The sequence below is a fragment of the Moschus berezovskii genome, chromosome 16 (assembly GCF_049115385.1).
Source record: "Moschus berezovskii isolate FMDL1 chromosome 16, NW_MosBer_1.0, whole genome shotgun sequence".
NCBI classification, from domain to species: domain Eukaryota; kingdom Metazoa; phylum Chordata; class Mammalia; order Artiodactyla; family Moschidae; genus Moschus; species Moschus berezovskii.
The window spans coordinates 82,587,369-82,614,339 of NC_142475.1; the positions used below are offsets into that span (position 1 = coordinate 82,587,369).

General features: G+C 60.6%; 2 protein-coding genes across 3 annotated transcripts in view; both read right to left on the reverse strand.

Moving 5' to 3' along the window:
- Positions 1-6,413: 6,413 nt before the first annotated feature.
- Positions 6,414-9,063, reverse strand: MAFA (MAF bZIP transcription factor A). Its single transcript, XM_055432309.2, has one exon. The coding sequence runs from the start codon at positions 8,696-8,698 to the stop codon at positions 7,640-7,642; it is 1,059 nt and encodes a 352-aa protein (XP_055288284.1). The 5' UTR covers positions 8,699-9,063; the 3' UTR covers positions 6,414-7,639.
- An 8,406-nt stretch (positions 9,064-17,469) lies between these two features.
- Positions 17,470-26,971, reverse strand: part of ZC3H3 (zinc finger CCCH-type containing 3) — a 62,827-nt gene continuing 53,325 nt past the window's right edge. For both annotated transcript variants that reach the window (XM_055432185.2, XM_088844555.1), the window contains 3 exons: positions 19,899-20,083; positions 19,042-19,391; positions 17,470-17,635 (listed from right to left, as the gene is read on the reverse strand). In XM_055432185.2, the coding sequence (XP_055288160.2) occupies positions 17,604-17,635; positions 19,042-19,391; positions 19,899-20,083 (567 nt within the window). In that variant the 3' untranslated portion in view covers positions 17,470-17,603. The remainder of the gene's footprint in view (positions 17,636-19,041; positions 19,392-19,898; positions 20,084-26,971) is intronic.

Sequence of the window (26,971 nt, forward strand, 5' to 3'; positions counted from 1 at the left end):
TGCCCCGCAGCGCAGCCCCTCCAGCGCACTAGCGCGGCCCCCGCCGTTCCAGAGCTGCGCTCACACCCGACCGCCCCGGAGTAACAGGTCCCGGCGCGGTGCTTCCACGCGTGTTCCGCGGCGACCCAGCCAGAACGTCTCACACACTGAGACACACATCTGGAAGTGCCACCTCGACACCCTGTGCCACTCACACCCGCAGTCACGTGTCCCAGCCTGGGAAGGAACGCGGCCCTCCTCACCTCCGCCGCCGTCAGCGCTGGCGGAAAGCCTCCTCCTGCCCGGGGGTGCAGGTCAGGGAGCATCCCCCACCACCCACCAGGGCCCCTTTGGCTCCTTCCCCAGCTCCACACTCTGGGGATGCCCTGGAATGGGGAGGGGTCAGCTGTGTTGTGGCCCCAGGTAGGGGCAGTGGAACTGGGTTGATCTGCTGGCCACATGGTGGGGGTCTTCACTGCTCATGGAGGGGCGAAAAGCCCTCCGTCTATCGCCTGTGTCTGGGGTGGATGAGCAGGGGACCGTAAGGGTCAGCAAAGGGGATACTAGGAAAGGGTCGGAGTCAGCTGAGGCAACAAGAAGGAAGAGCTTCCTGGGAGAGGAATCAGAGAGCCCTAAGGCCCCAGGGCTGTGGTCAGACCCTCAGGAGCTGGGGGTGAGGGCACCGGGGATCCACAGGCAGCTCCTGCCTGGAGCTGAAGAGGAGAGACCAGAAGCAGGAGGCAGAAACTGGAGTCAGGCTCTGGGTGGGCCCTAACCTCGCTGGTTGTTTAAAACCCCTTCTGTCTCAGGGGAGCAGGGGGCATCATGCTCCCGCTGTGTCCTCAGCGCTTCCTGGGGCACCTGTGCCCTGCAGAGAGGAAGCCGTGAGGGGTCCCTGCCGCTCCCCCGGGTCTGTCACTGAGGAAGAAAGGGCAGCGGGACCATCCTTAGCAGAGCAACTGGGCACCTGGGCATCATCAGCTGGCCTCTGGGGCCCCACTGAGCCCCGCTAAGCCTCCTTGAGGACAGTCCCTCCTCCCCCACGCCCAGCCCCCATGCCCAGCCCCTCATCTGCCGAAAGGGCCATTGCCACCCCAGGACCATTCCCAGGAGGCCATCAGGAGATCTGGAGTCTGGTGCATGTTGGACACTCCACGACATTCCTGGGCCCTCCCTGAGGACAAGGTGGGACAGAGGGCCATCAGAGGAGGGCCGGTCCCCTGGGGGGCTGGGACCAGACTAGGGCGATATAGTGTCCAGGTGGAGGCCCAAGGGGCGGGGTGAGAGGAAAGGAGATGGGGGGGATGGGATGGGGCTGAGGGCAGTGGTCTGGGAAGGCGGGGGCTTTTGAGCCTGGCATGGCTGATCCCAGCTGGCCTCAGCCCCCTCCCTGGGGTGTCAGCCAGCAAGGACTCCAGAGTCAGGGAGGCCAGCATGGAGGACGTGGTGAGGCTCTCGGTAGTGCAGGGCCCGGAGAGACAGGCGGAAGGCTGCTGCCGCAGGCAGCTGGAGCCCCCCTCCCCCTTGGCTCCTGCCAGCACTGAGCTGATGTCCCACACCCGCCGCCTGCTTCTTTCAGCACCACCCCCTGACTTTTGGGGGGTCTCCCTGCGGGCCTCTCTACCCCCCACACTTGCCTCCTCCTGCGACCGACTCGGGCCCCAAAGTAAATCTAGTCTCTGCCCCCTGCCCTGTGACTTCAGTCTGAGCACCCTAGAAATGCAAGTCAGGCACCTGCATTTTAGCAGGGTTCTAGCCTAGTCGTGAGAATGTTCCAACCCGGTTCTCCTCCCTTGGCTAGGATGCAGGGTCCACCTGGAAGCTTCCTGAAGGAGGGGGCGGGGGACGAAGAGGAGCCGGGGAGGCCCCGCCCCCGCCCGGTGCCCTGGGCCGGCCTCTGGCTGGCCCCGCGCCCGCGGTCGCCGCCCCATCCTGGCCCCCGCCCCCACCGCCAGCCTCCTTTCCTGCCGGGTCGCGGGTAATCGGCTGTGACAGCTCGAGCCCTCCGCAGCTGAGCGGTGTCACCGTGCATTAGCAGGCGCTGAGCCCGCCAACCGCAAATTACTCGTCGCTGCGGCGCCGGCGGCGACAGCCTCGTGAACAGCCCGGGGCACGTGTGCCGTGGGCTCGGTCCGAGTGAGGGTGTGGGGGGACGCGCCCCGCGGCCCCGCGTTCCCGGCCGTCCCCGCAGCGCACCCCTCCCAGCACGGCAGCCCCAGCCTTGCCGGCGCCCGCCCCAGCCTGGACCCACCGCCGGTCCTCGCCCACCTCTGCTGATATGCTCCTTCGGAACTTGGCCCGCAGGGATGGGAGCGCGCCTCCGCCTCCCGTGCCGGCGCTCCTCTGCCGGCAACCAGGAGCCAGTGCCGGCGGCCTCCCCGCTCCTCCGCCCCGCACTTGCCCAGTTCAGACCCTGGCTCCCCGGCCCTCCCCAGCTGGCCTCCAGAGAAGTGTCCTCCGGGACCTCTGGGGGTGGGGTCTCCAGCTCTAAATTCTGCAGCCTGGGGACGCTGCAGCCCGGCCCGGCTCCCCACCACCCCGAGGGGCCATCACCCTCCGCTCCCAATGCAGCGCCCCTCCCGGAGGTCCTCGCAGGCAACCCCACCCTCAAAGAGCTCCTCTCGCCTGCACGCCTCACCCCACCCCTCCCGGCTACCTTCTCTCCCAGATCCCTCTGACAGGAAAGTTCTATCCCAGGTCTTGGGGCCTCAGGTGTCAGCGGTGGGTCTCTGCTGGTTCCCTGCCTCCCCCCCCCCACCCCCGCCAACCCCAGCCAGCCCCTATAGCTGGTCTGCGCCCCAGGCTGGAGGGCGGCCTCCCACCAGAATAGGACCAGGAGATGGGCTCCCTGCTCCCAGGTCTGACCTCACCTCCAAGAATAGGCCTGGTGGGCAGTAGTGACTAGTGGAAAGTTCTGAGTGAATGAATAAGCCCCCTCCCCTTGAAAAAGGAGGCCTTCTTTTCCAGGCTGGACCTTCTCCACCCAGGCGAGTGTCACCTGGTGGCGAGGTGGGCTGGGCTTGTATCTGGGCAGGCAGGCAGGGCCGAGGCGGAGTTCCCAGCACCCTAACAGGCCCTCCCCAGGGAGCGGATGGGAGTAACTCTGGCCTGGGGAACTGCTGACCCAGGGAGGGCCCAGGGAGGTGAGCGGGCTGGTCCTGTGCCCAGAGCCGAAGGCAGGGCGAGGTGCTCAGCAGGGGGACAGCTTTGGACTCCTGCAGGACTGACTGGTGGCCCTTCCCTGCCCCTCAACTGTCCCCTCCAAGTGCTGGGGACGATGCAGCCTGTCATCACTGTGGCCGGCTCAAACCTCCCACTTGTCTACTCCCTGGAGCAGCTAGAGGTAAGGAGACCCAGGCCCGTGTGGCTGAGTGTGCGCCCATCCTGGGGAGGGGGAGGCCAGGGGGGAGGATACCTTGGCCTTGGCTGGCCCCACCCCAAGAAGCTATAAATAGGAGGCCAGGGAGGGGCCTGCAGACAGTCCCCTCCAGAGGGCAGGGCTGCTATGGAAATGGAGAGGGGTGGGGGGCTACAAATGGAAGTGGGGTTCCCCCAGTATACAGCCCCCTCTGTAGGGCCAGCAGCTGGGGAAGGGGGCCAGAGCCTCTCTTGGTCTCTTGGAATCCCAGCTCAGGGTTTTTGCTGGAGCCCTTAACCAGCTACAGAGGGTGGGCAGCTGTGCCATGTGTGAATGTGTGTTTGGGGTGTAGGGACCCCTGCACCAGTGGAGGGGGAGGCCCAGCCAGGTGCTCTGAATGTGGGGCGGGGCCTGAAATGCTGCCGCCCCCAGAGGCCGGGGCAGGCCCTGTGCGGTGGGAGGGCTGGGGTGGGGTGCAGGTTACTGGTTCTCAGCTCAGGAAGCCTACCTGGGCTGGGAGCTGGGGCTGTCGGGGCAGGTAGCCCTGAGGAATCCAGCAGGCAGGGAGGGACTCCTTGCGGTGGGGCAGCCTAGGGGAGAGTGTGCAGGCCACAGGTGTGCAGCCGTCTACGTGTGGACCGTATGTGTCACGTGTGCAATGAGTCGACACGTGTCATGTCCAGCGTGTTTGTGTGCGTGCGCCTCCCTGTCCTCTCCAGGGCTGCACTCTTGGCCCCCAGGCCTCGGGAGGGCGACTCTGGCCCCCGGGAACACTGCCTGCATGCCACCCTCCAAGCTGCCCCAGATCTGCTCTGACGTCCCAGGCCCCCCTGCCCCCGAATTGCCGCCCCTCCTTTCCTCCAGGCGCTCAGCCGTCTCTTCCCATTCCAGGCAGGGCTGTCATCTTGGTCCGGCCTCTGGTCCCCAGTGGACGAGGCAGAGTTGGGACTCACACTGAATGAAGTCACAAAGGAGTGAAAAACGAATCCCCCAGAGGCGGGGGCATGGTGGGGGGTCGGGGTGGACCCAAGGCTGCTCGAGGTGCAGCTTCTGTCTGCAGGATGGTTCAGGGAGCCTCCTCCCAGAGCGCAGAGGGTGGTGGTGTGAGCTGGCATCCCTGCCCCACCCTAGGCGCTGGGTTAGGCTGAGCTGGGAGGTGAGGGGCCACCACGGCCCCTGAAAATCCAGTGGGCACGACAGTCCAGGTACCTGGGCGTTGAGTGGGGGCGTGTCCTGCAGCCTGGACGGGCAGCACCCTCCACCCCAGGCGGGGGCCCTCGCTGCGCCGCCAGGTCCTTCTCAGCCCGGTCCAGGTGGCTCCGGGGTCTCAGTGTAGTCACTGCCCCTCACACCTACATGTGAGTCACATCACAGGCACACACGTGGGTACAGACACGCCGGGGCACTGAGCACGCCCAAGGTCCCCAGGTGTGGTGAGGTGGCGGCCCTCCACCAGGCACTTCCCTCCTGGACCCCCACTGGCTGAAGCGATCCTTCTGGGGAGGGCAGAGGTTCAGCCCCCAGCATCTATGGGGGCAGCACCCCACTAGAAGGGGGCGCCCTGAGGGGGGCATGCGGGGGCCTCTGCTCTGCTTTCCACAGGCTGCCTGCTTTCCTGCAGGAGGTCTGCATCCCCTCAAAAGCTTTCTGGAAAAGATTTGTTTCTAAACTCACACATGAGCGCTCCTCCTGTCTCCACGAATAATTTCCACGTCTTGTACGTCCATTTGTCTTCTCCATTTTATCTTAGAGGGAAAACTGGAGGAAAGAAGGGGCGGGGGGAGGAAGGAAAGAGGGAAGGAGGGAGGAAAAAGAAAACAGAAGAGGAAAGTGAGACCAAACCGGCACACAGCCCGTGCTCCGGCCTGCCCTGCAGAGGAGCCCAAGCAGAAACCCTAGCTGCGGCTCGCTTTGCAGGTGCGGGTGACCCCTCTTCCCAGGCCTCCCCAGCCGCCACACTGGATCCAGGCCCTGAGAACTGGGCTCTGGGAAGCCTGGGGTGCTGGAGGGAGCCTGGCCCCCTCTCCCTAAAGAATACTGTCAGGCCCGCAGCCCTCAGCCCTCAACCTGCTTTCTCTGCCAGGAGGACTCCACTGCAGTTCCTTAGGCGATGGCAGTGAAAACTAAGGTGCCCTCACCCACACCTGCCAGCGGCCCGGCCCTCCCAAGCACACAGACTCTGGGCCCTGCCTTGGTCAGGCCGGCAGGGGCCCTCCTGGTGCCCCCTGGCCATGCTGCAGCCTCCCCAGCTATCCCTGCATTTCCGCGTCTCTCTGCAGCAGCAGTTTTGCCCACCGAGAGAAGCCTGCTCCCTCCTGGGCAGTTAGGGTGCTCAGCCCGTGTTTGGGGATTTTGCTCAGTTCCTCCCGGAGACCCAGCCTCCCGGTTCAAAGTTTCATTCTAAAGCAGAGGGAGGGAGCGGTCCTCGGTTTTGCTCTGCCTCTGGGATTGAGACTCTGAGACTAACTTGGGCGATGTCCTCTTGGGAACCGTAGCTCTCCCAGCCCAGGGGAGGAGCTGGTGCCCCCAGACAGAAAAGCGGGGTGCTCTGCTGAGGCCGGCGGGCTCCAAACGTGCAAACCACAGGGTTCACCGGACCCTGCCCCGATCCCAGTGTGAACCGAGGTACTGGTCAAGAATCCTGTGCTGACCGCAGGCCCCTGCGCTGACTCCAGCCCCCCGGGGCGAAATTTCCAGGGTGCCGCCCTGACCACTGCTCCCACAGTCCAGGCCTTGGTCCTGCAGGTGGGAGACCACAGGCTCAGAAGAGCTGAGGACAGCGCTTGCCCTGCCCAGGACACGTCGTGCTACCAAGGGTGGGCTTGAGCACGGAGTTGCATTCAGCTGTCGCGGGGGTCGGGGCCTCGCTCTGTGGCCTCCTCCTCACGGGGCAGATCAGGGGGCAGGTTCCTACGTCGGGCCCTGGCAGCAGCCTTTTTAAACAACTCTAGCCACTACCCCCTTCAGTCGGGGTTGGTCACCTGGAGCTAAGGCAGGAAACTCCTTTTCTTTCTATTCAGGAAGAAATATGGCAGAAACGAAAACCACAGAAAAACCAGCCAGGCTCCAGTGACTTTTGAATCTAAATGAATTTATTTTGTGGTTTTTTTTTTTTCTTTCCTCAGTTTCGTAGCAAATGAAAAAAGAACCCAACAAAACCCCACAACACAACAAAACTTGCAAGGGGTTGGTGTCTCCCGGGCCCCCTCGTGGAAGGAGCCCAGGCTGGGGTGCAGGGGTGCAGTCCGGGGCTGGGGGCTTCCAGGGGCTGGAGCTCAGCCTCCCCTCCCTCTCTTCCAGCCACTCCAAAAGTGATCAGGTTGTTTAAAAAAGAATCCACAAACAAAACGAAACACATTTTAAATTAAAATAAAAACACTTTCTCCACCAGACCCCATGCCAGGAGATTCAGGCGAAACCTCCTCTCAAAAAAACTTTATTTTCCGCTAGAAATACTGTGCATTACTTTCCCCCCCCCTACTTCTCCTGAGGGTTAAAATAAGATATATTTCCCCAGGAATCATAAATACGATCTGGTGCATAGAGAAATAGCAGCACAGGAGTCCCGACCAGCTCCCACCCCCCTCCCCCCAGTGGAGTACAGTAGGGCAGCAGGACTGAACACAGCATAGATAATGCGCCTCCGCGTCAATCTCTAGGGGATGCCAGTGGCAGGGTGGGGGGCAGGCGGGCAAGCAGGGGCCGGGACCCTCCGAGCGAGGGACACATGCTGGGGCACGCAGACATCTGAGGGCAACCCCGACGGGAAGAAGGGAGCTTTCTCTGGGGTTTCTTTTTCTGATCACCGAGCAAAATAAATATAAATACTTCGAAAATAAGACCGCTTCAAAAAGGAGTACAAAAGGCCTGGGTAGGGAGGCCGAAAGAAATGAGACCAAGGGTGCAGGGCGACGCGGGCTGCCCGCGGCGGTTCGGGTGAGGTCGGGCGCACAACCGCGCTCCACGTATGTACAAGCGGAGGCCAGGAAGGACTTCGACCCGGTCCAGCTTCCTGGGAGTCGCCATGCTCCGAGCAGAGGAGTTGGAGCAGCGTCGGGATGGCGACCTGGGAAGGTGCGCAGGCCGGGAGCGAGGAGGCCGCGCCGCGGGACGGGCCTCTGTCCGGCGCCTGCAGACAAGGCGCGCGGGGCCGGCCCGGGTGGCACTCACGCGGGGGCCGGCGCGCTGAGGAGGCTCGGCGCGGCTGTGCGTCCTGGCCCTGAGCTGCGGAGTCCAAGTCCAGGCCCCCGGTCGCCCGCGCGAGCCTCTACTCGGCGGTGGCGCGGGCTCCAGGCCCCGCGCTCACAGGAAGAAGTCGGGCGCGCCCTTGGCCCCACCAGGCCCAGCCTGCAGCGGCGAGGACTCCCGCGGGAAGCCGGCTCCGCCCGCGCCCCCAGGGCCGCCCCGGCCGGCCAGCTTCTCGTATTTCTCCTTGTACAGGTCCCGCTCCTTGGCCAGGCGCCCCACCTCCAGCTTCAGCTGCTCCACCTGGCTCTGGAGCTGGCACTTCTCGCTCTCCAGAATGTGCCGCTGCTGCACCCGCTTGAAGCGGCACGACTGCGCGTAGCCGCGGTTCTTGAGCGTGCGCCGCTTCTGCTTCAGCCGGATGACCTCCTCCTTGCTGAAGCCGCGGAGCTGCCTGTTCAGCTCGCGCACGGACATGGACACCAGCTGGTCGTCGGAGAAGCGCTCCTCCAAGCGCACGTGGTGGGTCGTGCCGCCGCCGCCGTGGCCCGCGCCGCCGTGGTGGTGGTGGTGATGGTGGTGGGCGGCGTGGTGGTGGTGGTGGGCGGCGTGGTGGGTGCCGTGGTGGTGGCCGGCGCCCATGTCGTCCGTGCCGCCGCCGCCCGCGAAGCCCTGGCCCCGGAAGGCCTCGTAGGCCGCAGCGGCCGCTGGGTGGTGCGCGCCGTGGTGCCCAGCGTGGTGGCCGCTTCCGATAAGCGCTTCCACCGCGTCCTCGGGCGTCAGGTTGAGCGCCTCGGGGTTAAGGTGGTGCTGGTAGCCACTCATCCAGTACAGATCCTCCAGCGCCGGCTTCCCCGAGGAGCCCCCGACGGCGCCGGGGCCCCCACTCGCCTGCCCCGGGGTGGCCCCGGCCTGCGCCGCGCCGCCGCCGCCGCCCCCCGCGCCGCCGCTGGTGCCGGGGCTGGGCGCGCAGAAGCTGGGCGAAGAGGGCACAGAGGAACACGGCGTGCTGAGCGGCGTCGAGGACAGCGAGCCGGGCGGCAGTCGGTGGCAAAAGCGCTCGGCCTCGGGCGGCTCCTTCTTCACCTCGAACTTCATCAGGTCGAAATCGTTCACGTACTCGATGGCCAGCGGGCTGCTGGGCAGCTCGGCGCCCATCGCCAGCTCCGCGGCCATCGCCTGGGGGGCCCCGCCGCCTTGCCCGGCTGAGCCCCGACGGGAGGCGGGGCGGGGGGGGGGGCGAGCCGCGGGCCTCTCCCCCCCCTCTCGCTTCCCACGGGTGGTGGGTCTGGGCGGCAAGAGGCGCGGGCTCCGAGCCGAAGCGCGAGGGGAAAAGTTTCACTCGGCCAACTCTGGGGTGGCCAATGGGGACGCCGCCGGTAGGGCCTCTAGCGCAACCCAGGGTCGCTCCCCGGCGAATGCAGGCCGGCCGCGGTCCCCTGTCCCCCCCGCCAGCGTTCCGGCGGTGGCCCGGCGGGCGGCGGTGCAGCCACCGCCTAGGGTTGCTGGGGTTCCCCTCGCTCCTCCCGCGCACGGCCGGCCCCGCCTCTACCGCCGAGCTCCGCGCCGCGCGCTCCCCTTTATAGGGCCGGGCTCCTGGGCCCGCCTCTCTGGGAGGAGTACGCGCCTCCGGGCCAATAAGAGCCCCATACCCGCCGCTTCATTTGCATATCCCCATGGCAACCCGGAGCCCAGCTGTCAATCTCCTGCGGGGAACAGCTGTGGGAAGGGGTGGTGACCCGCCGGCCGGGAGAGGAGGGGCAAGGCCCTCTGGTGGCCGCCTCGGGGGGCTGCACGGGCAGGGCCTGGGGCGCCGGGGGCGCGCGGGGGGCGCGGGGCCAGGCCTGCGGCCTCCGAGGCCTCGCGTCCTCCACGGAGTGGCCAGAGCCTCGAGGAGCGGGGTGTGCTCCTCGGTGACCTCGTCCCCCCGCCGCCGGCTGGCCGTGACCCCGCAGCCCCTTCCCAAGATTTTTTTTCTTCGGTCCATCGGGGAGCCCGCGTCCAGCCTGTTATCACAGTGGCGCCGGGACATTCCGGCCTCTCGACACGGGTGACGCTGCGCGGCCTGGCCGGGCGCTGCGCGGGAGCGCTGGTTATTTTTAGCTTCGCGGTTCAGGCGGGTTCAGGAATTTAGTCAACAAAGTTGCTGGCACCTCGGTGCGGCGGGATTCACCGCCGGGCGCCGGTGCCCCCGCTGTGCGGTGCAGGTGGAGAGGGAGTCGCGCGCAGCAGCGCGGAGCAGCGAAGGTGGGGCCAGGGACCCGAGCGTGGGGGCCGGAGCCTGGGCCGCTGGTGGGACCTGGGGCTCCGGGGCTGGACCGACCCAGCACGGGCGGGGCGCGCGGGCTGGCCCAGGGCCGGAGGGCTGCCAGGCCGACATCACGTTAGGAATCGGCCCCCAGCTGCCCATCCTCCCAGATCTGGCCTCCTGGCGGAGAATGAGGCCCGGAGCTGGGTGGGTGCGGGGATGGGCCCCCAGCGCGAGGAGAAGCCTTGAGAGCCAGACTGAGAGCCGTACTCGGGGAGCAGAGGTGGCCGGTTCCCCGGGGCTTGGTGACTGGGTGGTGATCTGTGGAGCCACCGGTGTGCCCAGAGCAGGGGCCCTCTAGGATCAACTGAGATGGGGCCATGACCCAGACAGCCCTCCCCCCATTCTCTATACTATTATATGACTTCTACAGTTTAATTCATTCTTAAATGCAACCATCTATGCACAGAAGGAAAAGTCTGGAGGGACTACCGGCAGGACGTCACCAGGGGCAGCCTAGCCATGTGCTGGGGGCATTTATCTATCAGGGCTTCTACCCTGTTCCTCACAAGTGTCTAGTATTTTATATAAAGAAAACTGTCACAATGGCGAGTGAAACCTCACTTTTAAATGTACCATAGGGGTGATCTGGCTCCTCTCCTCTCCCCTCCCACAGGGATGGCCGGCCTGGGTGCTCAGGCACATGTGTTGCCAGGTTTGGGATTTAAAGCCCTTTTGAGAGTTGGGAATCCCAGACCACCTGATCTGCCTCTTGAGAAACCTGTATGCAGGTCAGGAAACAACACTTAGAACTGGACATGGAACAACAGACTGGTTCCAAACAGGAAAAGGAGTATGTCAAGGCTGTATATTGTCACCCTGCTTATTTAACTTATATGCAGAGTACATCATGAGGAACGCTGGGCTGGAGGAAGCACAAGCTGGAATCAAGATTTCTGGGAGAAACAGCAATAACCTCAGATATGCAGATGACACCACCCTTATGGCAGAAAGTGAAGAGGAACTAAACAGCCTCTTGATGAAAAGTGAAAGAGGAGAGTGAAAAGTTGGCTTAAAGCTCAACATTCAGAAAACTAAGATCATGGCATCCGGTCCCATCACATCATGGCAAATAGATGGGGAAACAGTGGAAACAGTGGCTGACTTTATTTTTCTGGGCTCCAAAATCACTGTGGATGGTGATTGCAGCCATAAAATTAAAAGACGCTTGCTCCTTGGAAGGAAAGTTATGACCAACCTAGACAGCATATTAAAAAACAGAGACATTACTTTGTCAACAAAGGTCCATCTAGTCAAGACTAAGGTTTTTCCAGTGGTCATGTACGGATGTGCGAGTTGGACTATGAAGAAAGCTGATCGCCGAAGAATTGATGCTTTTAAACTGTGGTTCTTGAGAAGACTGTTGAGAGTCCCTTGGAATGCAAGGAGATCCAACCAGTCCATTCTAAAGGAGATCGATCCTGGGTGTTAACTGGCAGGACTGATGCTAAAGCTGAAACTCCAATACTTTGGCCACCTCATGCGACGAGTTGACTCACTGGAAAAGACTCTGATGCTGGGAGGGATTGGGGGTGGGAGGAGACGGGGACGACAGAGAATGAGACGGCTGGATGGCATCACCGATTTGATGGACATGAGTTTGAGTGAACTCTGGGAGTTGGTGATGGACAGGGAGGCCTGGCATGCTGTGATTCATGGGGTCGCAAAGAGTCGGACACGACTGAGCGACTGAACTGAACTGAACCGTTATATAACACATATAATATATATTTTACAAACATTTAGGTAGAACAACAAAGAAAAAATATTAACAGTATATATTTCTATTGACATACTTATTGGTGTCCTCTAATTTCTTGGGTTTTTTTTTGCTTTTTTTATTGGATGCTAATTACTTTACAATATTGTATTGGTTGGTTTTGCCATACATTGACATGAATCTGCCCCGGGTGTACATGTGTTTACCATCTTGATCCCCTCTCCCAACTCCGTCCCCATTCCATCCCTCTGGTTCATCCCAGTGCACCAGCTCCGAGCATCTGTATCATGCGTTGGATGTGAGAGTTGGATTAAAGAAAGCTGAGCGCCGAAGCATTGATGCTTTTGAACTGTGATGCTGAAGACTGTTGAGAGTCCCTTGGACTGCAAGAAGATCCAACCAGTCCATCCTAAAGGAGATCAGTCCTGGATGTTCATTGGAAGGACTGATGTTGAAGCTGAAACTCCAACAGTTTGGCCATCTGATGCGAAGAGCTGACGCATTTGAAAAGACCCTGATGCTGGGAAAGATTGAGAGCAGGAGAAGGGGATGACAGATAATGAGATGGTTGGACGGCATCACCAACTCAGTGGACATGGGTTTGGGTGGACTCCGGGAGTTGGTGATGGCCAGGGAGGCCTGGTGTGCTGTGGTTCACGGGGTTGCAAAGAGTCGGACATGACTGAGCAACTGAACTGAACTTAAAGCCCTTGGCATTCAGAGGGAAGCCACAGCTCAGAGGGGAGACACCGCATGGCAAGCTGGTGGTCCATCTGCCTGTCTGAGATGGAGCGAGCCCTTGCACTGGCCACCTGGCCTCTGCTCCTCATGGTGTGGCTTCAGCCAGGCCACTGGGCCAGGCGGGAGTGTGGTCCCAAGCTCTCGGGAGGGTGCTGGGTGGAGCCAGGCTGGTGCAGGTGGGGGTCCTCCTCACAGCTCCTGGCCCCAGGCCAAGGGCCACTGACCGCAGCCGTTCCCAAGCTCTGCGGCACCCCCAGTCCCACTAGTCGCCACACATTGTCCTGAGAGGTGCAGTAAAGCTGCTAAAGCCTGGGAGGCCTTGCAGAACAGCCCCGCCCCACCCCAAACCTCGAGGCCCACGCTCAGCCACACTAAGTCAGGGACAGCTGCCCCACATCTGGCCCCAAAATGCGGTGCTCAAGGGTGCTGGGCCAGAGCCAGCCAGCCCCTTGCCCAGTCACACTCACAGGCCTCTTATTGTCTGTCCCCAGGGGAGAGGGACCCAGTGCAGGGCCGGCTGCAGAGACTGCGCTCAGAACTGGGAATAGGCACAGAGGCCTTCGGGCAGCCTGGGACCAAGCAAGGCACCCATGTACCTGACTGCCTCGGGCCCTTGGTAAGTTCTCCGGTCCTGGGTTTGGCCTCGGGTCAGACTGGCTTCCCAGGTCATCTCTGGGCCTGCAGGCCTGGCCTTAGCTCTCGGAAGCAGGAGCCCTGGAGGGTGGAGGGGCCCTGAGTCTGCTCCCTGGCTTCTCGTGGTGGCGGCTGAGCCCTCTGTCCTGAGTCACTGCCAGGGGGCTGGGAAAGGGGCTGAACGCCCCCGTACACAGGCCCCGACCCTCCGGCGCCCCACACTGCGGGCAAGACGGGCTCTCCCAGCCCAGAAAAAGTCTGCCCCTTCCTGACTTGGCTTCAGGCTCGCTGCTTTCTCTTCAGAAACCTCCTCTTCGCCACTTGCTGGCCTGGGACCCGGCAAGTTCAAGGAGGGGCTCTCAGCTGGGTCTCAGAGGCAGAGGCCACAAGAGCCCAGGGCCACCTCCTCTCTGCAACGAACGCTCACAGGCCCCAGAGATGGCACTCATGAGCACTGTAGGCCCAGCCGTGACCCCCTCTCGGCTCCCTCGGCCAGCAGTGGAGCCAGCAGAGGATGCACGTGGCCCAGAAAAGGTTCCCTTTCTTCCTCGCCCTCTGGGGGCCTCCACCCCTACCCCAGCAAACAACCAGCGCTTGGACCCAGGGAGCCACAGGGACCACGTGGAGGCTCCTCAGTAAATACACTCACGCGTCTTTACTGAGCAGTTCTGTGTGCCAGGCGGTCTGTCCGGGGGCAGTTTCCAGCACCTTCCACCAGGGAGGTGGCTCAGGGGCCCTTGGTGGGAAACAGGTGCTCGTGTGCTCTGCAGTGGACGGGTCATACTGGGTTCAGCTGGACCGTGGTGGCTGGGAGGACTTGAAGGCTGAGGGACTGGTGGCAGGCAGACTATAGGGCCATAGCCGGACCAGCATCCGCACACGGCAGCTAACTGGTTGGGCTTCCTCGCAGCGTGGCAGCTGGTTCTCAGAGTGAGCGTCCAAGGGAGCCAGGCGAACATGCCTGGCATTTTTGTGAGGGGTGGCAGTGCTCATATCCATCCCCCATGGAGTCTATAGGAAAAACTACACAGTCACAGCATCTCTGGAAAATACAATCTACCAGAGAGGGGGTGAGAGAGCAGGAAACAAACCATAAAATAAAAAGTGAACTACATAGCATGTCGGTTTCCCGCTGCTGTGCAGGAAGTCAGCACAAGTCCAGGGCCTGCAAGCAGTGCTTACGTCCAGAGTCCTGTGGGGCTACAGTCTCAAGGTCATGGGGGGTTGCTGTTGTCTGGAGGCTCCTCTGGGGAAGATGCTCCCAAGCTCTCTCAGGTTGTGGGGACCATTTCTTGGCATCTGAGGAGCCAAGACCCCGGGCTCAGAGGGTTGGAGGCCACCCTGGCTCCCCACACCTGATGACTGCCCTAGAGAATCCAGGCAGGTGGAGGGGCCCCTACAGAATGGGAGACGGGAAAGGCCGAGGGGCCTGACCTGATGGAGGGGATCAGAGCCTGGGGGTGCGGCCCCTCTGGGGACCCTGGGACCACCCTCGGGCAGCGTGGTGCCAAGGTCCCAGCTCAGTGTCCTAGGTTCTCGGCAAGTCCAGCCGCAGGGTGCACGTGCCATCACTCAGCGCTGCGCTGCAGGGTCTGCCTGGGCCCAGCAGTCACCCAGCTGCCCAGCCTCATGGGAGTCACAAGGCGAGGCCACAGGAGTCCCCATTGGGAACGGAGGCCCCCTGCTCTCCAGGCGGGGCTCCTTCCTGGGCTCAGACAGTGAGGGGTGGGTGCCTTCCCCACCCACCATGGTCAGGAGTGGGCAGAGCACCCAGGGGAGGGCTCAGGCTGCAGAGGAGCCAGGAGAGGCAGACCCCCTCCCCCAGACCCCACACGGGGGCACTTTCGGGTCCCCACCTCAGATGCCTCCCCGCCGAGCCCAGCAGCCCAGATCCCGAGGCCCTGCTGGCCACACGACCTCGGGGCTCACCTGAGGGCCCGCCCTGCCCATGGGAGAGGTGCTTCACCGTCACTATGCCCACCCCCAGCCCTCACAGGAGGCTCCCTGTCCTTGGGGCCATCACCTGAGAGGCTGCACCAAGGCGAAGGGCAGTCCACGGGGGTGCAGGCCTGGGGTGGCAGCGGGCCCCTGTGAAGGGAACAAAGGTGCAGGGCCTGCCTGGAATCCACGGCCCCCATGCAGTTGGGGCTGGTGGGTATGACGGGCCCTTCCTCCCGGGGGCCCAGCGGATCTGCCCTTAGCACAGGGAGCCCAGAGTGACGGCGACTCCCTCCCCTGCTGGGAGCAGGGAGTCTGACCAGGCCGAGCCCGAGGCTGACCGGTCCTCAGGGGGTTGTGGGGTGCAGGCCCGCAGGGCAGGGGCCAAGGAGCACAGGGCAGATGTTGGCAGGGCTGCCCCCGTGCCCTGGGGCACCCAGCCCTTCCTGAGCCTCCCACGTGGGCCCGCAGCTATCAGGCCGGCTGCCTCAGGGTGGTGGGCTATGCGGTGTGCAGTGGGCCCGGGTACAGGAAGTACACCTGAGGAGGCAGAGCGGCCGGGGAGTCCCTGGAGCATAGCACTGGCCCCGGCCGGGTGGTGGGCGGCCGACAGGAGGGGCCCAGTACCCACTGGTCTGTCGGGAGTGCCCCACGCAATGGATACACCTGCCCACCTACTGTCCAGCTGGTGTCTGCCTCGCAGTCTGGGGTCACCTCCTTTACTATGGAGAGAAGCACAGGGAAGTCAATAGGATGGGAGGGACAAACACCTGAGTCTCCCTCCATCTCCCATCTGTCCAGGCGGGGGAGGGAGAATTGAACCTCGGTCCTTCCATTGTCAGAGGTTCCTCTGTGGTGGAGCCGACCGTGGGAGTCAAGGGCAGCCTAGGGAGGAGATGGGGGAGGCCTCTGTGGCCCCCAGGCTGCGCCCCAGTGCCTGCTCCTCCTGCCAGCCTTGGCCAGGAAGAGGAGCCAGGCAGGGGGCTCAGTCATGGCCCAGGGCACCTGGCCAGGCAGGCTGCTGCCCCAGCTCTGCAGGCTCCTCACTGTCAGCACTCAGCCCAGGGGCCTCAGCCTCCCCCGCACCAACCCACGCGGCTTCTCCAAGGCGTGGCTGAGGCCAGCACCGAGTCCCAAGGGGCCAGCTGAAGAAAGCAAGCAGGCCCACAGCAGGGTCCCCTCAGCTCCCTGCCAGGCTGCGGGCCCATTCTTTGCAGTCAGGTCTGAGTCCGGTCTCCGGCAGCCTGCTGAACTAGCACAGGTCAGGCCCCAGAGACAGGGCTCAGGGCCCCGGTCGGTGGTGCCAGCGATCGGCACAGGACAACGGGAGCCCTGCTCTGCTGGACAGTGAGCCACTGCATGCTGAGGCTGGGCGGGCCCCTCTCCACAGCCCCGCCTGGCTCGTCATCTGTGGGACCTCACCTTGGCCTGGGGGGGCAGTGCCCGTCCCCCCGAGCCAGGGAGGGCCAAGCGGCCTTCTTCAGTCAGCGGGACCCCCAAGGAGGCAGTGTGTGCAGAGGCCCGGGCTGCCCCTGTCAGCCAGTGCTGGACAGCGCTCTTCCCACCGGGGCCAAAGAAGCAGCGGGACAAGGAGAAGCCATGCAGCCGACTCCCCTGCCTTCAACTGCAGGGGCTGCGGGCAGGGGAGCCCGAGGGTGCCCCGCCTACAGGGTGGTTTATGGTGCAGATCCTGGCAAACGACTGACTGGTGGGGATGAAGACAGGCGGAGGCAGGGGCACCCCAGGAGTGAGGCTGCAGGCAGGTGCTCGAGGGGAGCACACCTCACTTGCCTGGGGGTGAGGGGCAGATACCCCGAGTGGCCCGGCTCCACTCCAGTCTTTGGCAGTGGGGGGCTACCAGCCGGGGCTGCATCCTGTCAGGGTCCCAGGCTGAGGCCATCACTCTCAGCCAGCTTGCCCAGGTGCCCTGGGACTGGAGACAGCTCAGGGGGCGATGAGCTGTCCCCTCTGTCTGGCGGCCCTGGCCTGTCCCCTGGCCCTACTCTGGTCCAGCTGCTCTCCCGAGAGGCCCGGGGCAGGGGCTCTGGAGGAGAGTTCTGCTTGGGGGAGGCCCTCTGGCCCCAGCTTGTTGCCTCCAGTCCCCAGGGCCTGCCTGGGCCTCTCCCAACCACAAAGCACACTGGCCTGGGCATGGAGGACAGGCAGCCTCAGCCCTGAGCCACCCTGGGGCGGCAGGGAAGGGGCCCAAGTCCCTGCCCAGTTGAGCAGGTGGGGGGGCCCTGCAGGGGGCTCTGGGGCATACCCCCATCTTCCCCTCAACCTCAGGCCTCCAGGTCCCCCTGAAGTCGCACCTGGGGGGGCTCTGGGACCCTGGGCCCCACACATCCACCCGCGCTGTGCTCAGCAGGCCAGGCAGCAGCGGCGACAGTCGGGACAGCCAAGCAGACACAGGACAGAGTCTTTATTGCTGAACACAAAGTACCCGCCAGGGAGGCCCGCCCGGCAGTCTCTCCTGCAGCAGGAGGCTTGCGGGGGGACAGGGCAGGCATCGCATTGGGGAGCCCTGCCGGGCACCCCTTGGGGCAAGGCTGAAGGCCCAGGGGTGGGGAAGTGGTGGGGCCCAGCCTGAGGGGGGCCAGGCGTGGGCACTGGTCACACAGGGCTGAGAGCCAGGCGGGCAGGGGGACAGCCCTGCCGCCCATGGGGGCCCTCCGTGGCAGGCGGAGCCTCCTTCCTCTCGGGACAGGGCTGAGGTAGGCACGGGCTGGCCCCCTGGGCCCTCACAGACGTGGCTTGATGCGCAGCGACTTCCCTGTTCCAAGAAAGCCAAATGTCAGGCACAGGAGGCCCCCTTCAAGGCCTCTGGGTCAGGGGTCACTCGAAACTGGGAGGGGGGCTGGGACACCACCCACTGCCCAGCCCAGGGTCCCACATGGAGCAGGTCCAGGTCTGGCCCTGGGCAGCGGGCAGGCCCGCGGGAGCCCCTCAGCCTGCAGCTGAGCCCTGAGCACTGGGTGCCGGCGGCCTGCACACACAGCTCGGGCTCACACCGGGACGGGTGTCTGGAGCTGCCAGACGGCGCCTTACACACAGAAAGCCAGGGTGTGTGTGAGCAGCTGTTGGGGGCCCCAAAGCCCGGGGGACCAGCCGGGGCTGCAGGGCTGGGGTGGGAGAAGCTTCCCAGGGCCGAGCAGGCTGCCGCCCTGGGCCCCACACCCATTGGGCACCCCGGCGCCTCTCCCCACCGAGGACACTCCTGGTGGCCACATAGGCCGGCAAACCAGCTGCCCACAGGCCGGCACTGTCCATGTGTCCCCTGCAAGCTCGCGACTCCTCCTGGGACCCCACTGCAGGGTCGAGGACCCCACTGCAGGGTCGAGGAGCCCAGTCACTTGCCAGAGCCCTGGGCCCCTCAGCCTGCCCCTCAGGCCCCCAGGAAGCCAGCAAGGCCTGAGCAGGGAAGGACGGTTGCTGGGCTCTGGCCATGAGGCAGACAGTCACCTCCCCCCTCGCCCTTGCTTCCTCTGATTCTAGGGCTGGTTACAGGGTTTCTCATCATAATTAAAAAATGAAAATTAAAACGCTGGTGGCTTGGGGCTATCTGCTCCTACCTCCCGCCCTCAGGGCGTCCTGCCCACGGAGGGCCTGGCCGCAGCTTGGCGCCCCTGGCTCGGGGGCTGAGCAGGCGGCGTGAGAGCTCGCTCAGCAGAGCTGGGAGAGGAGGCTGCAGCAAGCATCTCCCATTAACGTTATGACCGTGAAATATGACAATAAAATGATAGCCGTATGGTCGCAAATTTGCAGCCCGCCGAGCTGCGTGGGGTTTATCGTCACTCAAACGCGCAGAGAGCTGTAAAATGTTTACAGAAAGGGTCGTTTGCAGCCATAAAATCCTCTTTTCTCTCCTAAACAAGGCTGAGTGGAGCCATTTACCAAGCCCCAAATGTTCATCGGGGGAGAGGAAACATCTGTTCTCTCCAGGAGTGTGCGGTGATCTTCCAGAACAAATTAACAGAAATGGGTGCTTTCTAATTAAATCAGCCTTCGGCTGGGCGGTCTGTGAGCGGCGCTCTGCGCCCGCACCTCGCGCCCGCCCTGTGGGCCTGCAGGCGCGCACCTGCCATGCCAGAGACCGTGCTGCCAGCTCCCTGGGACCAGCGGGCCCCCCAGGCTGACCCATGGACCTGAGGTACGCACAGCCAGAGCCGAGCTGCCTACCTGAGTCCTTGGAGGAGGCGCTCCTGAGGGCCCGGGCCCTGGGCTGGCCTCCAGGGCTGGGAGAGGACTGCAGGGCGATGAAGGAGGGCAGCTTGGAGAGGCCACTGGAGCCTGCTCCTGTGGAGGCCGCAGCCGCCTGCAGACACAGCTCCTCTGGCTCCAAGGACAGGGAGGCGGAGGGGGGGCAGGAAGAGGAGGGGGAGGGGGAAGAGGAGGAGGAGGGGGAGGAGGAGGAGGGGGAGGCCGCAGCTAACACCCGCGGGGAGGAGGGGGGCGAGGTCGAGCCAGCAGCCATGGAGCTGGGGGAGCTGGACATCCGTCTGGTGGGGCGCAGGGCGGCTGAGGGCTTCCTGCAGGAATGGGAGGGGAGCGGGGTGTGAGGCGGGTGGTGTGGGGCAGGTGGGGTCCAGAGGGTGCTGGCCCACCACCTGTACACCACCTGTCCCCCCACACCCATCCCTGCCCAGCAGCTATCAGGCACTGACGCAGGTTCAAGGTGGGCCTCTGGGCCCAAGGATAGGCTGGTGACACTTCTGGGCCTCCAACAGCTGCAAGCTGACACCATCCTCACCTCCTGGAGCCTTCCCCATCCACACGGGCTCCCACACGCTCAGGCAGGGGAGCACACCATGGGGCCCAGCCACGAGCATCGCCCAGGAGGACCTCCCCCGCCCCTGGGTAGTGGGGTGGGTCAGGGATGCTCTCGGCTCATCCAGCCTGAGGACCAGGGTGGGGCACCTCTGGAGGTCACTTCACCAACTTTGGACAGAGGTTTCTTTCAGAGATAGGCAGGGGTGCAGGGCTCCCTCCTGCCCCCACCCCGAGCTTACACATGCCACACCCACAGTCCCCGTCACCTGGGCCCATGGCTGGTGGAAGCCCTGCTCCTGGGGGGCGTGCTGCTGGGCTCCGGGGCCGTGGGGGTGGCTGCTCGCCGGCCCAGGCGCTTCGGGTTGCGGTGGAGCAGCTGGCACTGGGTGCCGCGGGGGCACACGCCCCTGCGGGAGAAGTCGGGGCATAGAAGTGTGTGCTTCTTCTTGCACTGCGGGAGAGGGGGCATGGCTGGGCGAGCCGGTGGAGACCTCGGCACCACGTGGGGAACCCCGCCTACTCCACCCAGTGGGGCTCATGCGGAAGGGTTCCTGTTGGGGGGGCTGAGGTCCTCAAGCCAGAGAGGCCCAGGGCGCTCACCCCTACCCATCTGGGTAGGGTCAGTCTGAGGGTCAAAGGCACTTCCTTGGTTGTACCAGCACCACTCAGCCTGGCCCTGGGCCTGGACTGAGGCTGGGGTAGGGATTCCCAGGGCACTACCTCCTCCTCCTGACTGTAGCCCACCTGTCCTGGCAGAGGACCAGGGTGGGGGCACCCCACAGGGGTGCACCATCAGGCAGGTCGGGGCAACAGGTGGCCTCAGCTCTGCCCACCAGGCCCACAGGGAGCACAGAGCCTGGACCCAAGGCCTGCCTCTCCATGGCCCCCCTGCCCCCAGGGCAGGAACTACAGCCCTGCCGTGTGCCTGTTTCTTGCCTGGTCCCCCTAGAGGAGGGGTCCTGTTCTCCCACCCCAAAGAGCTGGCTCAGTGGGCACCGCCCAGGAGGAGGAAACCACCCTCATGCTGACCAGGTGACAGGTGATGTGCTGGAAAGAGACCCAGATGGAAACCCCTGCAAGCAGAGCCCAAAAACCACCCAAAACCAACCCGTGTGCACTCAGTCAGCTCCATCGTGTCTGATTCTGTGTGACACCATGGACTGTAGTCCACCAGACTCCTCTGTCCATGGGATCTCCAGGCAAGAACACCAAGTTGAAAACCAGCCCTGGTGTCTGAGCAGCTCGAGGGTGCCCCCTGGCACAGCCACTAGAAGTATCACGGCAACAGTCTTGAGACCACTTCCTTCTGGACCCGTCAGCCCCACTGGACATGTGTCCTCAGAGCCCCAGATGTTGGCCTGCTGGCTCCCAGCACCCAGGACAAGGCCGGCCAAGGACCCCACGGAGCCTGTGCCCATTCTGTGAGCAGGATCTGGGCACTGACCCCATTCTTGTCCCCACACCTGGCCCTTGGCTGCCACCCAGGAACTAGAGGCACTTCACACTGGTGCCTGAGGCTGGTGTGAAGACAGGCAGGTGGCACCCCTGCACCCAGACGGCTACTCCTCCCTGTGCTGGGCAGACCCAGCCCTGCCCCCCAACGCCTGCTCCCCCAGCCCCAGAGTAAAGGGCCCTCTGCCCTGAATCCCAGTGGTCCCCTTGGTGGCACATGCTTCAGCGGGGTCCCCTGGGCAGGCAGAGGGATGGGCAGGCCCTCTGGGTGGAGAGACCACCCTGGGCTGGGTGCAGAGAGGTGGCCGGGGGGTGCTGTCTCTGTGCCATCCCACGGTGGCCATAAGCCCCGCCGCTGCCCTGAGCCCAGGAACATCACACGGGAGGCGGGACCCAGCACAGAGGGACCCAGTAAAAGGCAGCACCTCGGTTTCCTCCCTGACTGCACAGTGACATCTGTGAGCTACTGGGTCACGTAAACTCATTCCAGCTATTTCTGTCTCACTTTCTTATGGTGGCACTAGAAACCGCGGAATCCCACATGCGGTTCACATCTGGTTGACTGTGGGACTAGAGATGGCTGGTCTGAACTGACCGTTCTCCCAGAACAACCCAAATCTAGGCTCAAACGTGAAGAACTTTCTGAAATCATCCAAGAACTACTGAGCAGGTGAAATGATGGAGGAAAATCTACACAGAGATGTGGTGGGTGCAGGGCTGGTCTCAGATCTCAGGGGCCCAATGCCATCCTTAGAGCAAGACTGCCAAGGAAAAAGCAGACCCAACACCCCTGCCCCTGCCCCACGCGCCCTGCAGAGCTGGAAATAAGGAAAATTCCTGGGATTATAGACTGCCAGGCTTTCCTGTTCATGGAATTCCCCACGCAAGAATACTGGAGTGGATTGCCATTTCCTTCTCCAGGGGATCTTCCCGACCCAGGGATCGAACTCAGGTCTCCTGCATTGCAGGCAGATGCTTTACCGTCTGAGCTATCAGAGAAGTCCGGAAATAAAGAAAGTCACTGCTAAATAATGCGTCGTCAGTCAAGAAGCAACAGAAATTAGGTGATAGTTAAAACCAAATGACAACATTAAAACAACCCATCAAAGTTGATGGACTGGAGCTAAAGGAGTGCTTGGAGCAAAGCCCTCAGCCTCAGAGTCTTACATTAGCAAAGAGCAAACACCTCAAAGTCAGAGGAAAACAGAAAAATAAATGAAAGAAAGCAGAGAGAAGGACATAAAGAGAAAAGAAACATATAAACAATATTAGCAATGACAAAAGTGCCGTTAACTGCTGGTGCTACAGAAGGTGATCAGTTCAGTTCAGTTCAGTTCAGTCGCTCAGTCGTGTCCGACTCTCCGCGACCCCGTGAATCACAGCACGCCAGGCCTCCCTGTCCATCACCAACTCCCGGAGTTCACTCAAACTCATGTCCACAGAGTCGGTGATGCCATCCAGCCATCTCATTCTCCGTCGTCCCCTTCTCCTCCCGCCCCCAACCTTTCCCAGCATCAGAGTCTTTTCCAGTGAGTCAGCTCGTCGCCTGAGGTGGCCAAAGTATTGCAGTTTCAGCTTTAGCATCAGTCAATGAACAAATTTTATGCCAATAAATTTGAAAACACAGACAGAATCTACAAATTCTAGAAAAACTGCCAAAAACTGACATTAAATCTGAATGAATATTCCTATGACCATAAAGGAATTTGAATCAGTAGTTAAAAAAATAAGGCAAGTGCCAGCCCAGGGTTTCACAGTGGTTCTACCAGATATTTGAGAATGCACTACCCAACCTCCCATGAACCAGCCCACAGAAGAAGACAGCAGAAAACACTCAGCTCAGTCCACTTGGCCAAAGGGGCCTTAAAACTGGAACCTGACCGCAGAGAGATGATCAAACAACCTTTAGGTCAACTGCATGAACAACGATTCACAAGTTCTACACAAATCACAAATAAACTGAGTCGTGAAATGTGTAAAAAGACCATGTTAGGACCAAGCTGAGTTTATCTCAGGAAAGCAAGGTTAGTTTAACATTAGAAAATCAGGGAACAGAAATCAGCACGTTAGCAACCTAAGAGAAAGGAACCATGTGATCACCTTGAGAGGCAAGAAAGAAGAGCTTCATAGAATTCAGTATCAACTCAAGTTTAGCAGATCAGCGATAGAAGGGAGCTTCCTTAGCTTAATATAGAACCTTCGAGAAACCATCATCATCACTCACCAAGGGGTGCAGCTGGAAGCCCACAGCCATGAGTTACTATCTCACTGGGCTTATAGGCAGGGCAGAAAAAGAAAAGGCATTTAAACTCAAAGGAAGAAAATATGGTCATTATTTGCAAAAGATATGATTGTTTATGTAGAAAAACCCAAAAGACTAAGTCCCATGGATGAATTACTACCATTACTAATATAATTTAGCAAGATTGCTGGAAACAAAATCAACATTAAAACTTGTATGTCCGTAACCAATGAACAGTAAGAAAATGACATTTAAAAACAAGCTCTTTATAACAATAATAAATGTGAGAGAAATAAACCTAACAGACATAAGACAGGAATTTTATCCAAAGACGTCGCAGGAGAGTCTGTCACTAGAGACGGTGCCTTGATCACACATAGGAGACTCACTGCAGAGACCGCTGAGACCAGCTCTCACCAAACTAAGGCACAGATTCAAGACAACCTGAGTCCAAATTCCAACTCTAAAAACCTTACATGGAGTGTAAAATACATTTCTGGAAGGATAAAGGGACAAGAACAGCTAAAATAGCCACAAGGAAGAAAAAAGTGAAGGAACCTGCTTCCTTGTTATGACTTATCCCAAAGCGCAAATAACCGACAAAGGTCCCTGTAGTCAAAGCTGAGGTTTTTCCAGGAGTCATGAGTGGATGCGAGAGTTGGACCACAAGGCTGAGCACTGAAGAACTGATGCTTTTGAACTGTGGTGCTGGAAAAGACTCTTGAGAGTCCCTTAGACTGCAGGGCGATCAAACCAATCAATACTAAAGGAAATCAACCCTGAATATTCATTGGAAGGACTCACATTAAAGCTGAAGCTCCAGTACTTAAGGCCACCTGATGCCAAGAGCCGACTCATTGGAAAAGGCCCTGATGCTGGGAAAGACTGAAGGCAGGAGGAGGAGGAGGTGACAGAGGATGAGTTGGTTGGATGGCATCACGGACTCAATGCACATCAGTCTGAACAAGCTCCAGGAGATGGTGATGGACAGGGAAGCCTGGTGTGCTGTAGTCCATGGGGTCGCAGAGTGAGACACGACGGAGCGACTGAACAACTGAGCAACAACCTGGAACTGTTTGGGTAGGACACGGACCAGTGCAACAGCCAGGAGCCCAGGCTCCAGTAGGGGCCGCCCGCAGACCGAGAGCCACTGGCGTGGGGACAGTGTCTGTGGTGGGCTGGCTGTAAAGTTACAGGCAGATTTGTGACGGCGCTGGGGGTGGGGTGGTACTCAAGGGTCAGCTGTATAGTGCAGAGATTGAATCAGGTAATCATAAAACCTCCCAATCAAGAAAAGCCCAAGACTAGATGGTTTCAACGGGTGAATCCTACTGAACATGTAAAGAATTAACACCTATTCTTCTCAAATTCCTCCAAAAACACAGAAGATGAGAAAATACTTCCTAACACACAACAGCCAAAACAATCTATAAGGCTAGCCTTACCTTGGTTCCAAAAGCATACAGAGATACTACAAGAAGAGAAAATTACAGATCAATATTATTATGAATACAGATGTCAAAATCCTCAACGAAATACTACAAAACTGGACTGCTGCTGCTGCTGCCCCACAGACGGAAGCCCACCAGGCTCCCCCGTCCCTGGGATTCTCCAGGCAAGAACACTGGAGTGTGTTGCCATGTCCTTCTCCAATATGTGAAAGTGAAAAGTGAAAGTGAAGTCGCTCAGTCGTGTCCGACCCTTTGCGACCCCACGGACTGCAGCCTACCAGGCTCCTCCATCCATGGGATTTTCTAGGCAAGAGTACTGGAGTGGCTTGCCATTGCCTTCTCCGACAAAACTGGACTAGTGGCATATTAAAAAGATTATACACTATGATCCAGTGAGATTTATCCTCTGAATGCAAAGATGGTTCAACATCCAAAAATCAATCAATATACTTGTGATCGATCGATGTGGTCAGTATGTCTGATTGATCAGCTTAATAGAGTGAAGGGAAAAAACCCACATGATCATCTCAACTGATACAAAAAAGATTTGGGCAAATACTATATAAAATACCTAGAACAGGCATAGTCATGGAGACAAAATGTTGATTTGTGGCTGCCAGGAAGTGGAGAGAGGGGGCAACAGGGAGGCATTGCCAACTGTTTAGAGATTCTGTTTAGGGTGATGGAAAAGTTTTGGAAACAGATAGTGGTGGTTGTATAATATTGTCAATATAATTAATACCACTGAACTGTACACTTAAAAATGGCAAATTCAGGTAAAATTAAACAGATAAACATGTAATGCAACAAAACCCACAGTACTGTGCACTTAGACGGGTGATTTGTATGGGAAGTGAATTCTATCTCATAAAAGCTGTGAAGGGTAGAAAAGACCCTGATGCTGGGAAAGACTGAGGGCAGGAGGAGAAGGGGACGACAGAAAATGAGATGGCTGGATGGCATCACTGACTCGATGGACATGAGTTTGAGTGAACTCTGGGAGTTGGTGATGGACAGGGAGGCCTGGCGTGCTGTGATTCATGGGGTCGCAAAGAGTCAGACACGATTCAGCTACTGAACTGACCTGACACGGAGACACTGTCTGTGATTTCAAAGAAAGACGTCCAGAGGACAAGGAGCTTCTGCAGGACAGGAGGCAGCAGGGGTGGGCCGCTGATACACATGGGGGACAGAGAGATAAGGAAGTCGTGGAGAGCGGGCCAAGGACCACGAGGGCGGGGGAGTCACTGTCGCTACAGAGGTGGCTGCGGATGATAGCCACGCTTGGGTCTGCTCTGTGCCAGGAGGGGCTGGAGAGGCGACCCCCAGCTGCAGCGCGCACCCAGACTGCAAGTTGCAAATCAAGGATGAAGCCAGGGGGCCTGGAGGCACGATGCTCCAGGCCAAGGCAGGGGTGGACCTCCGGCCAGAAAGCACTCTGGGGACTGTGTGAGCAGCACGGGTCTGGTGGGAGTCAGGGCCCACAGTGCCACAGACACCTGAGCAGGCTGGCCGGGGCGGAGGGTAGCGCTGGTGACGCAGGGGCCGGTGCTTGGCGCTCAGCACTCGTCCGGAAGACCAAGCAGCAGTGCCGTAACACCCGCCCTCGGTGTCTCCCCCACATGCGCAGATTTGATAGCAAGCTATCAGGGGAGCCCACCACCAGTGCCAGGAGTGGCAGAGCAAGTGTGAGGCGGTTGCTGTGACATCCGGCAGCTCACAGGAGGCTGGCCGTGTCCCCACGTGTCCTGAGAATCCAGAAGGACAAACTGGGGAGACGAGAGAGGCTGACCAGTGAGCCCCAGACCCAGGAGCAGCATGTGGCCCTGAAAAGGTGAAGGACAGGACCTACTCCAGCTTAAGTTATTCACAAGAAAAGGGGACGTGTGTCTTTAACAAGCCAGCGCTTTATGAAGCAAGGTTAACAATTCCACTTGATTCAGTGGAATATTATAAACTCTCTGGGGCCCATCTGAGGACTTCCACTTCAGGAGCAAGGTGACGACTCAGCACTTTTTATATTATTTAGAGAATAAAATTAACCCTCGCCGGCCCAGGCTGCTGCCTCCGCCCCCGCTGGATCCGGCCTGCTCAGCGCTTTTCCCATCTATAATTACAAGCCGCTATCCATCATGTGGCAGCCACGCAGCGCCCACACGCCGAAACGCACGCAGTAAGCACTTCCACTAATAGA